The 17,280-nt window shown below is 37.6% G+C and overlaps 1 protein-coding gene across 5 annotated transcripts in view; it reads right to left on the bottom strand.

Annotated features, from left to right (window-relative positions):
- Positions 1–17,280, bottom strand: part of Mrpl1 (mitochondrial ribosomal protein L1) — a 129,606-nt gene that overhangs the window by 104,810 nt on the left and 7,516 nt on the right. For all 5 annotated transcript variants that reach the window (XM_023703306.1, XM_023703309.1, XM_023703310.1 and 2 more), the window contains exon 2: positions 10,721–10,826. In XM_023703306.1, the coding sequence (XP_023559074.1) occupies positions 10,721–10,826 (106 nt within the window). The remainder of the gene's footprint in view (positions 1–10,720; positions 10,827–17,280) is intronic.

Raw genomic sequence — 17,280 nt, 5'->3', positions numbered from 1 at the left:
TTAAAATAAAAATAGGGATGGTGAGATGGCTCAGTGGTCTAAAGCACCTACTTAGAACAAGCTTAGCAAAGCAGAGGGACCGCGGTTCAATCCCCCAGCACCACATGCCAGCCAGCCCTGTCCCCTGGTGGGCTGAGCTGGCCACACACACACACACACACACACACATAAATAAAAAATAAAAAAAAAAAACCAAATGCATTAAAAAATAAATAAATAAATAATAAAATAAAAATAAAAATAAAAATAAAAAATAAAGAAAGAATGGTCATACAAAAACTTTTGCACAAATGTTCCTAGCAACATTATTCATAACAACTAAAAGGTAAAATCAACCCAAATATCTTCTGTGGGAAATTAAAAATATATTTTTTCATTATGAAGTATAGAAAGAAAATTATGATTTTTCTAAAAATTATGAGGCAAGAATTTTAAAAATAAAGAAACACCATTTCATACAACCACTATTCACAAACTTATTTTAATTGCACTCAAATACCTTTTCACCAATGCCATATCCAATGTCAAATCAAGAAAAACTCTTTTTTTAGGGGTCAGATTAGGAAATTGTTTTTTAAACACAACTTGACAGCCTCTATAAGAGCATACCTAAGAGAAAACGGTACTCATTTGTTAGTTCTCATTCATTAGAAACAATTTATGATCAAAAATCTTCTGAAGAAGTGTAAAAACATATAAAGCAGAAATGCTTTAATGAAAGCAAGAGGGCGGAGCTTGAGTCCATCACCATGCAAACCACGCAAACCTAACCTTAACCCAGGGATACAAAGAACTCATTTAAACTAACCCAACACTCTTAACTTCAAAGAAACACGACAACCAGACGCTTAAGTCATTTTCTGAAGTTACAGTGATATCTCAATGGATTTAATATTGATGAATACGTAAAATATGATACAGCTGAACCTGGCTCTTGAAGGACCCCACAGCAGCTCAGAACTCCTGCAACAGATTTAGTGGTCCTTCAGGGCTGGGAGGCCAGCAGAATAAAGTGACTCCTAATGGGAATGAATGACTTATATGGGGATGGTCATTAAAAGGCCCTGAAAGAAACAGATTGTGGTGATGGCTGTACAACTCTATGAATATACTAAAATCCACAGAGTTATACATTTTATTTGGGCAAACTGCATAGTATACAAATTTCATTTTAATAAAGGTATTATTTAAAAAGTTAGCCAGACCTCCCCACACCAAAAAAAATAGCAGAAAGTAATCATGAAATAAAATGGTATACAAGAGGAAACATTAGCAATTCTGTGTGACTACAGCAGTAGTTAGCAAACTTCTACAGAGCCAGACTGTAAATGCTTTAGCTCTCTAAGTCATGTGCTCTCTGTTGCACTAACTCAACTGCCGTTTTAGTGCAAAAGCAGCCAAATGGAATACATAAACGAACAGGCACAGCTATGACCTAATAAAACATTATTTATAGACACTGAATTTGAATCTTAAAATTTTCATGGCCAAAAAATGTTCTTATTCTATGTTCTAATCATTATAAAATGTAAAAAGCATTCCTAGCTCATAATTATACAAAAAAAGATAATTGATCAAATCTTGGCCCAAGGGCCATAATTTACTGACACCTAAACTAAAAAGGTAAAACTGAAACAAGCAGAAGATGAAATTAGAAAAGCAAGGTTACAAAGGACAAAGAGAAGCAGTGAAGAAAAGTGACATGGGACTCTGAAACTCTGACTGGGCCAGACAAATTTTAAAATTCAAATTCAGAGCCTCGCACACACCTCTAATCCCAGGAGACTAAGACAAGAGGACTTCCACAAGTTTGAGGCCATTGTGGTCTACACAGTGAGATCAAGGCCAGCTTGAATTATAGAACAAGACCTTGTCTAAAACAAAAGAAAAAATAAAATAAAATAAAATAAAATAGAGTATTCTTCATACAATAAAAGAAATGGATAGATCTAAAGAAAGAATTAAAAACTATTAGGCTATTCCCTCACTGCTTTCTTAAAGAGCTAAGTGCCTGAACAAGAACAGTAATGGATTTAAGGAAAAGATGACAGACTAGAAAAATACTTACAAAATAAATACTGCCGATAGAGGTAGGAGAAAGAAAACACTAATTTTTAGGTTTCTGGCTTCAGAGGGGCCGGGGAGATGGCTCAGTGGAATAAGCACATCCCTAGCACATGCAAGGGCCTGAATTCAATCCCCAGTTCCAAAAAAAAAAAAATCTATCTATCTATCTATCTATCTATCTATCTATCTATATGAGTATCTCAGAAAGAAGAAAAACAAAACAGGTTTCTGGTGACAGAGGTAGTCACAGAGCTTAGTATGGGATATATGGAGTTTGAATATAGAATAGATGTATTCTTTGCCCAATTTCATTCTCCCTCCATTTGAGTCTCTGTCCTAAGTGGTTCTGCATCTCCTCCTACCAGAGCAGAGGAATATATAGTCTGCAAAAAAAAAAAAAAAAGTCCAATCAGAAAAAAAATACATATTTCTACACTAAAGTTATTGCAACACCATGAGATTAATACAAGTTAACTTTGCCCTCTACGCTTACAACAGGTGCTCAAAGTAATGATCATTAAGCACCAGATATTTCTCAGTCAGCGATTTACTGTTGTGCATGCACATTATTTCCCAGCCCCGTAATTTGGCCCTCTGACTAGGCTGGGTCAACAGAAGAGTAGAAACAGGTTCCCCACTCCAAGCTTAAGTGAGAAGAACAACATATGCCTCTAGATGCATGTCTGCATCTCTGACATTTTCATAAAAAGAACACCACTTGGCTAGTCCAAAGGTAGGAGGCTGAGAGATGTGTGGAACAGAGTTACCCCACAGAGCCCAGGCTGTATAAAATTCCTAATTTACTTGCAAATTCACAGACCCATGTCTGACTTGCCTGAACCCCACCTGCCTCAGTTGAACCCCAAATGTGTGAGCAACAATAAATAATCATAAAGAGGTTTTCTATGTGGCAAAAGCTAACAATGTGCTTAAAAAAATACCTAAGAAATTATGTTCAACCAGAAATTCAGGGAAGAATTTGAACCTAAGAAAAACAGAATTAGAGGTGATGTGATTTTTCAACATTAATTCAAACCTACCCTCCCACCTTTATTTTTGCTGTCTGGGGATTGAACCCACATGCTCATGCACATGAGGTAAACACTCTACCACTGAGATATATATTTCTACCCCTTTTATTTATTTGTCTTATTTTGAGAAAGTCTAAGTTGCCCAAGCTGGCCTTGAACTTAGGATCTTCCTGCCTCAGCCTCCTAAGCAATTAGGATAACAGGTATGCACCACTGCTAGAAATTTACGTTAGTAAAGCTAGTATTCTTAAACAGTATTTCTGTTCTGTGGAAGGCAGGATAACGCTCTCTCCAGGATGTTTATATCTAATTCCTAGAACTTACGAATATGTTATCTTACCTAGCAAAAAGGACTTTGTAAATGTAACCTAGGTTAAAGACCTCAAAATGGAGAAAACAGCCTGTATTATTCATGTGTGTCCAATCTACTCACATGAATCTTTGAAAATGAGAATCTTTTCCCTTCCCCAATTGTTAGGTCCTCACAATTGGATCCCTCCCAACCTGAAGAGAAAAACTCCTACAGACCACCACTCTGTTCAAGTAGGAACCCCACTCCCTCAGCCTGAGAGACTAAAATAAATTTGTTTATCAGGATAACTCCCAGGTCTGGTTCTCAGGCTTACGGGAAACCCTGTAAATCTACATCCTGTAAATCAATAGAATACTACTGTCATCCTGTACTTCCCTCCTCACAAAGAAAGAGACATCAGACCCACCAGTGACCCCTGGAAAAAAGTTGTTTCCACTTCCCCGGTGAGACTCACCCGTCCCATACCTAAGCTAATCTATAAAGCATGCTCTCTTCCTTTGTTCATCATTAAGAGCCTTCTCACACTTGACCAAGCTGCAACCATACTGAAATAAAGATTTTGCTGTTCGCTTTAATCCTCCTAGAGTCCTATGATCTTGGTCACATCTTGCAGTCTAACCTGACAGCGACATTACACAGACACAGAATTATGACACTGGAGAAATGCAACTGTGAATAGGACTTAAACTGCTATTGTTCTGGACATGGAGGAAGAGGGAATAAGCCAAGGAATGTGGGGAGCTGCTCAAAGCTGGGACTGAGAAGGAAGGGGGGGGGGCTCTACAGCCCACAGAAAAGAAATGCCAGCATACTGATTTTAGCCTAGTGCCAGATGTGTGACCTATGGAGATGTGAAATTTGAAGAAAAAAAATGTTACTTAAAACTTCAAAGTTTGTGTTGTTTAAAACCTCAAAGTTTGTGGTAAATGAATATGGGGTTGTATAACATTTATATGAAAAAAAAAAGAATTTTTTCAAAGGGACTTCAGGACTGGGGTTATAGCTCAGTGGAACAATTACTCATCATGCAGAAGACACTGGGTTCAATTGTCAGCACTACACACACACATATATAAATATAAATAAACACATATACATATATATTTTTTCGGTCTTACTTTTGGCACTCAATAAATCCTAAGCAACCCAGCAGGTTAGCAGTTAGTGGCACACCTCTTTTTAATGGGATGCAGGTGTCCTTTTGGACTGAGGACAAGTCTATGCAAGTGCCCAAGTGGACAGACGGCCCAATAGCTATCCTGAGTACTCACAAAATCCTGAAATCTTCCAACTAGAGAAGCCACATTTTTACCATATATTTTGTAAAGGAACAGGGAAGCCAACAGAAGGAGACTTGAAAAGCTGTTTTGAGAACAAAGACTCCTATTTAAAGTGAACAAAAGAGCTGGGTGTGATGGCACATACTTGTAATCCCAGCACTTGGGAGGCTGAGGCAGGAGGATCACAAGTTCAAGGCCAACCTGGGCTACATAGTGAGTTTAAAGCTAGCCTGTGGGTGGGGGAGATAGCTCAGTGCCCTAAGCACCTGCTTAAGCAAGCACAGGGACTGGGTTCAATCCCTGGCACCACATGCTACGCCGGCCCTGCCCACAGGCACACTGAGCTGCCACCAAGACAGGGAATGGTGGCATACCAAAAAAAAGTATATCATTATGACAAACATCAATTAAGACTCAAGAAAACACACTAGGACTCTGGATGTAACACAGAGGCAAAGTGCTTGCCTAGCACACACCAGACCTGGGTTTGATGCTCAACAAAAAAAGGGAAGGGAGTACATTATTCAAATTTTAAAACCTATTGTTTTAACTTTTTCAATAATGCCTGTTGTCACAACCTTCCCCAAATATGTCTATTTGTAATTATATTTAGAAGGACTTTCTGAATATAATTTTTATTCTGAATATAATTTTTATTTCTGAATATATTGTCATTCCATGCAAGTAGGTAAGCCCCTATCAAAAAGGCTTAAATACTATGATTTTCAGAATGAAATAAATCATACTAGAAAGGTTTTTAGTAAGGTGGCAAAGAAATACAGTCTAAATCAGAGAGAAGAGAATCTGGCTGTAGTTATTTAGATAACTAAACCACACAGATTATATCAGTAATAAGACTAAACTCAGCTAGTAACTTTCTCCCTGCCTCATCAGTTCCCTAACTCCAAAAACATGAAAGAAAAAATAATTCCATGGTTAGACCCAATAAAATAAGAAAAACAACAGTGCCATAATGAAGTGCTTTAAGACCTTTGAAAAGGGCCAGTGAGATAGCTCAGAGGACTAAGCACCTGCTTAGGCAAGTGTAGGGACTGGGGTTCTATCCCCTACACCACATGCCTCTGCTAGCCCAGTCCCCAGGGCATGCTGAGCTGAGTCAGGCGTGGTGGCACATATCTATAATCCCAGTGCTGAGGAGGCTGAAAACAGGAGGATCACTATGAGTCTGAGCTGGGTAGTGAGACCCCATACCAAATACATAAATTAAAAAAAAAAAAAAAAAAATGAGCTGGGTAGTGAGACCCCATACCAAATACATAAATTAAAAAAAAAAAAAAAAAGACCTCTGAAAAATCTGTAACTCAGAGAGGAAAAGACTAATGCAAGTTCTCCCAAGGATGAGGAATCCTTTCACCTTAAGGAATGGGAGACATGGGGGGGGGGGTGCACAGAGGGGGTTGCACAACCTCTGTCAAACTAAACTGAACTAAAGAGAAAATGCCTAGGGTACATTAGTGAAATAAATTCCCTAACATCTCTGATACTGGCTTATTCATTACCCTGTAAACTAAACTTAGAAATTCTGCTTCTGCTTAAAATGTAAAAAGCTGGAAAAAACATTAACAAGAAAAAGCTGGATAAAATCACCTTTCTTGATGCCATCACAGGGTTGAGGTCACAGATCTGCTATAGCAGGCAACCAAGTAGCCTAAAAGCCAAGGAGAGTCAGCTTCCACTCCTGCCTCCTGCCCACATCCTGCTCTCCACTAATGCAGAGCAAGAGAAAGGCAAAGGGGTAAAACGTTCAGGCAGGCAGGACAGGGTAAGATGGCTGGCAGGTGCAAACATGGGAACTTACATTCAGCTGCAAAGCCCTTTTCCATACACCTCTACCAGGAGCTTCCAGGAAAGACTGCACAGGGCTGGTGATTAGAAAGCCTCTCCACAGAGTGCACATGAGGAGACAAGGCCCAGAGAAATAGCCACTGTGTCTGGGAGGAAAGAAAAAAATACTACAAAAATCCTATTCCTAGAAACAGATGAGAAAGTCTGAGCTCAGGATCCTATAGCAATACAGCTGTAAGAGAGCCTGGAAACTTGCCCTCACGACCTGCAGCTGAGACAGACCAAAAGAGGAGGGACAGAAATACTGCAGAAACCCTCTGCCCACAGTCCAGCTGCAAGGGGCCTACTGAAGACCAAGACTGGACACAGGCCACAGAGAAAGTCTCCCACCACCCATTACAGCCCAGCAGGCACTGAGTAATAAGTACCAGCAGCTTATTGTTGAGGAGAGCCAAGAGTGCAGACACCATCATCAGCATCCCACCCAGGTGCAACTGCACAAGGAAATCTGACAAGAAAGCAGGCAGCAGACACAGAGAAAAAGCCTCTGGCAGCCCAGCCCCACCCTGAGCATAAGGTAACCTTGCTTCATTTGAGGTTGGTGGTATCCATAGTAACCACAAAACCAAAACCAGCTCAACCCCTTACAAGATTTAACACCTGAAGATCATGACTATGTACAGGCTTAAAAACTGTTTACTTCAGTCCCTACTGGTCTAGGTAAGATACTATTACACATTCCATGAAAATTTTTTAGATACACAAAGAAACAAAGAAAAGAACACGATGTCAAGAAAAAAACAAAACTAGACTTGGATGGCCTACTGGCCCTTTTATAAATGAGAATGTGCTACTGGCAAATAAAAGATACATGCTTGCTCACACACATGGTTGGGAGATCCCGAACATCAGGAAGGAGATAAGAGCACAGGCCCCTCCACCCTGTCTCAGATCCAGACGAGAATAAAAATCCAGCCACAGAAAACATCTATTTTTGTGTTATAAGGTCAGAACATTAAAAAAATAAAGATTACAACTAAAAGTACAAAGCTATAATTCCGATGAAGCTACTGAATAACTCTCATTGGCAGAAATGAAAAAATGCATTTGCTTATAAAGCTTCATAGCTTTCTTTTTTTTTTTTTCATAGCTTTCTGAAGTAGGTCTATTTTTTGGTGCCATCCTGTTTAGTCTAGTGAAAAGTATTTTTTTTAACTGTACTACAATATAATTTGGAAAAGACATGAAACAAAAAAATTCTATGAGATTAACAAAGCATTTGAAGATAAAACATTCTCAAGATAATATATGTGATATGCAGATAATTACACAAAGCAGAAAGGAAAAAAGGTAAGCAGCCCACTAGAAGACTGGGCAAAACACATGAATTAGAAATACACAAAGAAACAATAAAAATTGAGCATATCCAAGGCTGTTAGGAACATGAAGAAGTGGTCATCCCTCACTAACTGCTGAGTAGAGACATAAGCTGGTCCAACCAGTATTCCTCCAACATCCCAGCATAAAACAGAACCCAGGCACTATTCATACCCAGAAGAAGCCTTCTTTCTGGCTACTTTCCTACCAGCTCCCATTTATCTTATCTTCAAGCCATAACAGATTGTATTTGCACTTGTATCTTCCAATTTCAAGCCTCTCCATCACTGAAATCTCTCTTAGTTCATTGAAAGAAACAGCTATTGCCTTAATATGTTTGATCAACTTTGCATACCTTTATCTGGTAATCTGAGCAACTACTTTGAAGATAACAACATCCAATATAATAACATTAATTTCCTATCATCTTGCTTTAAAATTTTATCATTTTTGCTTTTTTCTCTTAAAAATAATGAAAGCATGTAGAGTTCATTACCACTTACACAAAAAACAACTAGCATTTACACAAAAAACAAATCTATATATTTATAAATGCATAGATCATCACAACTCACGAAAGGGCAGAGTGGAAGACAAATTGCTTTTCATTACATAACCTTTATTTTTAATTGCTTACCATGAATATTTTATCTACTTACAGTTAATAAATTATTTTAAATAATGAATTTAAATAATTAATCTTTTAGTTTTAGAGAACACAAATTAGTAATAAAAAATTAGAAATGATATAGAATTTCACTAAACAAAATAATATGAACTTGACAGTATTTGTTGTATTGCACAGTGTTGTCTCCAACTTAGTTGTTTAGATTACCAAGTATACGCATGCAAAATTGGAAAAAGAAAAAAAAATGTTATAAGAATTTAGGAAGAGGGGGCCAGGGAGATGGCTCAGTAGAATAAGCCCTTGCCTGGCAAGCGCAGGGCCTGAGTTCAATCCCTGGTTCCGCCAAAAAAAAAAAAAAAAATTTAGGAAGAGACAATGAGGGGGTAAAAAAAAGAAAAAAATTAAGCATTAACTGCTCCTTTCCATAGAACAGCAGAAATCCACAGTGCAATTATCCATGCCATCTTGCTTACATTCGTAGATATAAATGTATAAATGTGAAAAGCAATTGTTACAGAACTCCAGTTCATCGTGAAGTCTTTAAGGGAAGAGGATCAGAACATGTGCCCTGTTTATCTTTCTGTCACCACCATGGCAGACAGTGCTCCATGAGGCAGCCTAAATAAAAAGGCTACTATGGCACAGTTCCTAAATAGTCAATTAATTTTATAATAATAAGAATAAAAAACTGAAAATTTATAAATTCATCAAAAACCTTCCACATTTTAGGTTTCATTTTTGGTATCCCATAATCTAAAGCTTAGATTCTATCAAATTTGTATCAAAAAGTAAGATTTGGAAGATTGAACTCAATTTGCTTTCTGGACATACCCTCCAAAGCCACTCATTTCATTCTTTTGCTAACTATGAAGAGTGATGGCTTTAGTCATTCTGGGCATACATCCTCCCTCCAACACATTCAAGCTATGTGCCCTGGAAAAATGACTTAATCTTTGGGCTACTATTCTATCTAAAAATGCTTATAATTGTGTCTGTATTTTATAGAACTGTTGTAAAGATTAAATTAATACAATATATGCAGTATGCTTAGGATAGTGTCTAGCACATAGTAAACTTTCTACAAATTTTTACTAATATTAGACATCTTCTCAGGGTCTTAGTATAATTATTTCTGAGCCACTTTTTCACCTGCAAAAATGGTGACATTAAGGAGAAAGATGCAGGTGTGACAGCACATGCCTGTAATTCCATCACTTGAGAGAGTGAGGCAGCAAGATCACTGGGAGTCCAAGGCCACCTGGGCTACATAGTGAATTTAAAGCCAGCTTGAACTACATTTCCAGACCCTGTCACAATAAATAAATAAACAAACAAACTAACTAACTCATAAACATAATGTTAACTATACCTGTTTCCACATTTCATTAACATCAGTGCCAACTGGAGAAGTAACAATTAATACAGCTAGATGACACAAGATAGAAGGTTGAGGATTTAGCCAAAATCTTTCAGTCTCTTGCCTCAACAGTAAGAAAAGTAACCATGCCATTAGGCTGTCATACAATCATTTGGTTTAATAAGGTATTGGCAGTTATCAATGGAAAAAAATACAAGATTTCTAATTTCATTCAATATGAAACCAGCAGGGAGAACAGATCTCATTCTTTTATGTTTCTACATGTCCACACTACAAAAAACAATATAAATTTATACATATTTATATAATGCAATCTAAAATTCCACTACATAATTTCAATAATGGTAATCTTGTAATACCTAATTGTAAAAAGCACATCGGACAGAATATAATTCAAAGAATAAAAGCAACTACATACAGAGTACACGTTAATTAAAGTTCATTAATTTAAACAGTGTACTCTGTTCTAAAAAGGCAGTGAAGGCACACTAGAAAAAGCCTAGTTTTGGGAACTAAAACTTCTTGGATTTAAATCCTTACTAACGCATGTACGAGCTCTCTGACTGTGGGCTAGTAATATAACCTATCATCGGTGCCTTGATTATTTTTCTCTATACAGTAATAACAATTGCTTCCTCATAGGGTTGCTGTGGAGTTTAAGTTTTTTACTGAGTGTCAGTGTTCAATAAATGTTAAGTATTATTGTATTAAGTCTTATCTTATCTTCAGGGCTGTGAGGGCAAGAAGTAGAGATGGTAAGTTTTTGGGACCAAAGCATATTTCTTAATCAAAATTTTAAGCAATGGGTAAATGAAATAACAATTACAATGAAATACTTACTTTGTAGCAGCAGCAGCAAAGTATCTGGTTGGCACCTGAATGTTTACAGAACAAGGATAAAGATGAATCATCTTGGAAAGGCTATGCCTTCGATTATGTGTCAAGACTTGAAAGAAAAAACATAAAACATCATTATATTGACAAATTTTACATTCTAAAAATCAGCATTTTCAAAAAAATCCAACATTTTGTGATTCTTGTGTGTATCTGTGTGTGATTCTCATTCTTTTTTTATTAGCTATACTTTTTTAATAATTTTATTGAGAAACAAATAGCAATGAGAGTTTCAAAACCAATTAGTAGGACAGTTTCAATAATTAATACATTGCATATTGTTGTCTTTGTAGTGGTTATTCATAGTATAAGATGCAGACATGGTATCCTGTCCAAACACTATTAGTACAAATCTTTCTAGTCACTGAATTAAGAGAAAGTAGCTGTATATCTATCCTATTTTGAATATACAGATATAAAGTGGTCCTTCCTTTGTATCTCCCTTTTTTTGTTTAGTTTTGTCAGAGGTGGGTATTTCATTGGCATTTAAATATTGCAGATGTGTGAATTCAGCAAAATATTCCAATATAGTCCATTGGTCCATAATAGTAGTGGGTTATCCATAGGACTGGCAATGTCAGAAGTTGTTGACTTCAGCCTTTTACAGCTCAGCATATTAATATGGCTTTACTTTTTGTATTTCATTTTCATACTTTTCTGCTGGATAATTAAGACCACAATCAAACAAGATCTATATAACAAGAAATAGCTTTTGTATCTGTTAAGGTCAGTCAAATCCCTTCAGGATTTATCCTGAAACCCTGTACCACAGTTTGTAGATCCTTTGTCATATGCCATGTGGATGAGTCACAGCCATTGCTTGACCCATTTGCTCTCTGTGAAAGCCTGAGAAATGTTTTCTCTCCATGTGACTCTCCTTAGGCACACTCTACATCATCAATTACTTTCTTCTGTGGCCCCATAATCTCCTTGATCAGAAAATTTGGGACACAACTGAGTTACATGATGTTACAGTACAGGTTCTCTTATGTCCTGAGTCCTCACTGACCTTGAAAGGCTAGGGCCAAAATGTTGGCTGTCCTTTCAGTCCTTCTTTTTCTCTAATTTTTGTTTTGTAAACTTAAGTTGTTAACTTTCCAAAAGAGAACATTCTTATTATTACTGTACAACGCAGGCAGTTAAGCTTAACCTCACTATCTGTCTGAAAATCAAACATTTTAGACATAACATGGAACAGATATTTTCCATCATGTATTGATATGTTAATGGAAAGCAAACTTCTAGAAACTAGACAAACACATATGATATTTGAACAATTTCTTATCTTCATTTATTTTTAACTTAATCTAGGTTCACAGTCAACAGAGTATGTTAGCTCTATTATAAAGGGATATGTGTATGTATCCCTGAAATGTTTAATAATTTACATTTTTTTAATTCACTTAACAGATCACACTTTCACAGAGTTCTGCAAGTATTTCTGAAGATGAGAAGAAAGTGAGGAATTGCTCTCCCTCAACACATATAATGTTACCATAATTCAGACATTTAGGTAGTAGCACAATGGCTCACCAATGACCCGTGCACATATGGACACAGATAAAATAAGGCAAAGATATTATTGCCAATCACCATGCAAAGAATTAAACAATCCATGCTGACATAAATGGCTATCCATAGGGAAAAGAGTACACTTGGATTCTGACACCATTTTGGATCCCACATCACATTCATACAAAACTCAAATACAGAAAGATTAAAGACTTAAATGTGCACAGCAAAACTGAAAGACTTTCTGCACATGGGAAAATACTGGGAAACTATCTTTATAATCTTTAGGAAAGAAATGATTTCTAGACTGGGTGTGGTGGTGTGTGTCTGTAATCCCAACTCTTGGGAGGATGAAAACAGTAGGATCACTACAAGTCTGATCTGTGTAGTGAATCCCTGTAAACCATGTACTAAAATACATTTTTTTAAAAAGATAGTAAGAAAAATTATTTCTTTCCTAAATAAGACAAAAAAAGCACTAACCAAAATGTAACTGTATTACTGTAAAAAAGTCCTCTTTATCAAAAATACTTCAAAGAAAGTACAAAGGTAAGTCAAAAACTGGTAGGATACGTTGTAACATGCATGACTGACAAAAGGTTAGTATCTTTCAGGTCAAACTAACTGAAAAATGAACACAAGATATAAAAGAGGCTTCTAAATGAAAAGATGCACATCTTAGTAACTAGGTAAATATAAATTTAAACAAAGTATCTTACATTAGTGGTACTTAAGTGATGATCAGTAGGCTGATTACAGTCTGCAACCAAATTTAAGATTATACATATGCAAAACAAGCATGTTAAGAGAGAGCAATTATCTACATGGATAAGAGTATGAATTGGAAACCACTTTAGAAAACATTACTCAGTGAAGCTGAACATCTATAACCCAATGATGCAGGAATTCTGTACATAGGCACTTAAACACTTTACACACATATACTATGAGATGTGCAAAGGAATGACTGCAGCACTGACATAGCAAAACTAGAGATCAAACATTCATCTGCAATATAGTAGATAAATATTTTGCAGTGTATTTCTATAGTAGAAAGCATTAGAGCTGTAAAAATAAATGCTGCAATTTAAGTTTCACAAGCATAATGTTGAGCAAAAACAGAAATGCTTTTTAGAATCCCCAGTTGTAACAACTAAAAATGATAAAATTTCAAGAGAAATATACTATACTAAGACTTAAAAAAACATTACAGAAACACCACCACTAAAGAGCACTATTAGACCATGATACCTATATTTTTGATCCCTGTGTAATCAGGTGCCTATTTTAGGCGTGTGCATTCATTCTTACCAAATAACCTCACTTGCTACTTCAGAAAAAGTATGCTCAAAACTTTCTCCACTACTTATGAACCTACCTAAATCTGTACTCATTTTTAAAGTCCCCCCATGCCTAACCTGAAATAAGGAGATGGAAACTACTCTAGATCCTTTGCTAGTTTATTCTTTTAGTTGAGGCAGACAGTTTACATTCCCCAGACATCATTCCCCAGACATCATTCCTTCTCAACTGACTGTAATCTTCAGCTTCTCTACATCTTATCCATTTGCTTATTAACTTCTACAACCACCAAACTAGCCCTCTGTCACCTGCCACCTGCATTATGGCAACAGCTTCAAACAGTTTTGTCTTCTGCTTTTGGTCCTCTCTATTTCTTGCCTGTGTATAAGTAGCAACAAGGATCACTTTTAACACATTCACAAAAAGATTGAAATTCATGTATCTCGCTGCCAGGCAGCTCAGAACCACTGTTGTTTCATGCTTATTATAATTGTCCCCATCATGCAAAACAGGATAGTCACACATCTACTACAGGTGGTATAAGCCATCTCATGGACAGTCATACATATAGAACCAATGATTCAAGCAGGCAAGATGATGTCAAATGACATCTTTCATCATGTCTTTCTATCCCTTGGACGGTTTAACAGCTCTTTGAGAAAAGAGAGTTCTTATTAGAGTATTCCATGAGCTAATTCTAACCCATCTAGTGGGTTCCATCTAACACCATTCTTCCTCATGCTCACCATGCTTCAAATGCACTTACTTCCTTTCAGTTACTGAACACACTCTGTTTCACCACTTTACAATTTTTGTATATAATCACCTCCCAGTAAGTTCATATGCAATCACTCCCAGTAATCCAACCATCTTTCAGGGGCTATACTTAAAAGATTACTTCTTCAGAGCAGTTTTCCCTGAAGACTCACAGTAGATTAGGCCTCTCACACATTCTTACAGAACTTCCTACTTTTGTTTCTCATTACTTAAAGCACTTATAATAAAAGAATTATCCAATCGATATCTGCTCCTCAGTAAATATTAACACCACAGGCAGGAAATTTGGACAACTTGCTCATCACTGTATCCTTAACACCTGTTTAGCAAATGGAGACCCAATAAACATCTATTGAAAGATGAACAAATTAGAGCAAAAACTGGACTGACACTGCTTTAAACATTATCTAATATAACACATGGAAGGTGTCACTGTGTGAGTGTATCTCTCTGTGTGTGTGCATGTGTGTTTATGAATATTTAATTGGAACATGACTAGCTCTTTTCTTTACACTACTATCCATAGCTGCTTTTGTGACACAATGGTAGAGTTCAGCAGCTGTAACATATGTCCATCAACAGATGAACGGGCAAAATGTGCTGAAGTATTTATACATAATGGAGTACTACCCTGTAATAAAGAATAAACTCGAGTCACTTGAAGGAAAATGGTTGCAACTTGAAACCATAATGCTAAGTGAAATAAATCAGACACACAGTGTGATTTCTTCTGTGCGAAAAACTCAAAATATAAGTAAAGTGCACAATAAAAGATAGATAATAGGAAACAGGTAGATGGAGATCTTTTGCAAAGGGGAAAGGGACCAAGAGACAAAGAGAAAGAGAAAGGAGGGAAAAGGAAGCGGATTAAAAGAGCATTAAGGGGCCAGGGAAATGGCTCAGTAGAATAAGCGCTGGCCTGGCAAGCACAAGGACCTGAGTACAATCCCCAGTTCCACCAAAAAATAAAAAAAAATAAAAGAGCATTAAGATGTGCTATTCATATGTACCAACTCTCTATTAAGGAATATGGTCATTATGTACTGCAAACATATGCTAATAAAAAATTCAAAAAAATAGAGAACTAAGATTTTTTTTTTTTTTTTTGGGTACTTTAGGGAAAGGTCTACACGGTGCTCAGGGTCTCACTACTAGATCAGACTTGTAGTGATCTGCCTGTTTACAGCCTCTCAAGAGCTGGGATTACAGGCTCGCACCACCACGCCCAGTCTCAATCGCAGTCTCAGTACACCCCAGGGGTGGGGCCAGCACAGCAGGCCTGGGGATTGAATCTCCAGCCCTGCGCCTGCTTGCAGGTGCTTTAATCCAGTGAGCTATTTGGCCAGCCCGGAACTATAGCTTATAAACCTAAGGTATTTCTATTGAGCTCTTTACAAAAAGTATTTGCTAGTCCCTGTTATAAACATTTACCAGTTTTTTGTTCTTTTTAACCAGGATTGGAAGGCAGTGCTACTACTGAGCAGAGCAGGTCCCTACAAACAATGTATGCAAATGTCACTGCAAAAATCCAGTTTAGAACACTGTGCTTTGGATACTATCAGAGAACAAAAAAACAACCAACAAGAGAGTCCGCAACAATTCCCACATGCTTATCAAAATATGACTGGATGGGTGTGGTGATGTGTCCCTGGAGTCCCAACACTTTAGGAGGCTCAGGCAAGAAGACCAAGAGTTTAAAGCAGCCTGGGCCACACAGCAAGTTCAAGACCAACCTGAAATAGATGGCAAGGCCCTGACTCAAAAACCAAAAAATGGCTAACAATATAGCACAGGACTGGAGTGCAATCCCTGGTACTGCATGCCGTGCCAGCCCCAGGCACACAGCGCTGGCCACGGAAACTGGGTATGATAGTGCAGGATTATAATCCCAGTGCTGGGGAGACTGAGGAGGGCCATTATAAATCCAAACTGCACAGTGAGACCCCATACCAAATAAATAATTGATTTACAAAAAGAAAAAAATTAAAATAAAAGAGTTTGAGTCTTCAAGATGGGTGTGTGGGGCCAGCCAAACAGCTCAGTGTTAATCCACTACAGGCAGGCACAGGGGGCAGGGGTTCGATCCCCAGGCCTGCCGTGCCTGCCCCGCCCTCGGGATGCGCTGAGACTGCAATTGAGACTGGCCATGATAATGTGGCATGAGCCTGTAATCCCAGCTCTTGGAAGGCTGTAAAGAGGCGGCTCACTATGAGTCTGATCTAGTAGTGAGACCCGTGAGACCCGGAACACCCTGTAGACCTTTCCCTAAAATACAAAAAAAAAAAAAAAAAAAGATGGGTGTGTGTAAAATCACACAATTTTTTGTTCATGTCTTTGTGTAAGCATCCCACGCATTTTCACTTCTATGTATTCATTTCATGCAGTTTGACTGAGGGTGTCCTAAAATAGAACTGCTTGAAAGTTAAACACAAAAGGGTGTGGGGGCTGGGGAGATGACTCAGTGGAATAAGCGCTTCCCTGGCAAGCACAAGGGCCTGAGTTCAATCCCTGGTTCCACAAAAAAAAATAAAGTTAAACACAAAAAGATGTATTAACAGAGACACAGGATTTTTAGAAGGAAACAGGCCTTGCTACATAAACTATAAAGGGTCTTATGGGTCATGTCTAGATGTTCCCCAAAGCCTCATGTGGTCATAGTTGGGGCTTTTCAGAGGCGGCTGGGTCCAGAGTGTGTGATGCTGGGATTGAGTGAGTAATACTGGATCAAAGGAATGTGATTACTAAATTAGTGCACTGATTGGTTTGGCATAGTTCTAGGTGTGGACCCACCCTGCACATGAGTACTACCCATCCTAAGGGTGTGTAACTTGGATGGAGTATGAAAAAGGGCTGCTGTGGTCACTTGGCACTCACTATTTTACTACTTCACTGCTGTGCTGCTTTCCTGTCTTCTG

Source organism: Octodon degus, unplaced genomic scaffold (assembly GCF_000260255.1).
Source record: "Octodon degus isolate 3935 unplaced genomic scaffold, OctDeg1.0 scaffold00168, whole genome shotgun sequence".
NCBI lineage: Eukaryota > Metazoa > Chordata > Mammalia > Rodentia > Octodontidae > Octodon > Octodon degus.
Note: the sequence above shows the minus strand (reverse complement) of the source record. Positions and strands in the feature narration are given on the sequence as shown.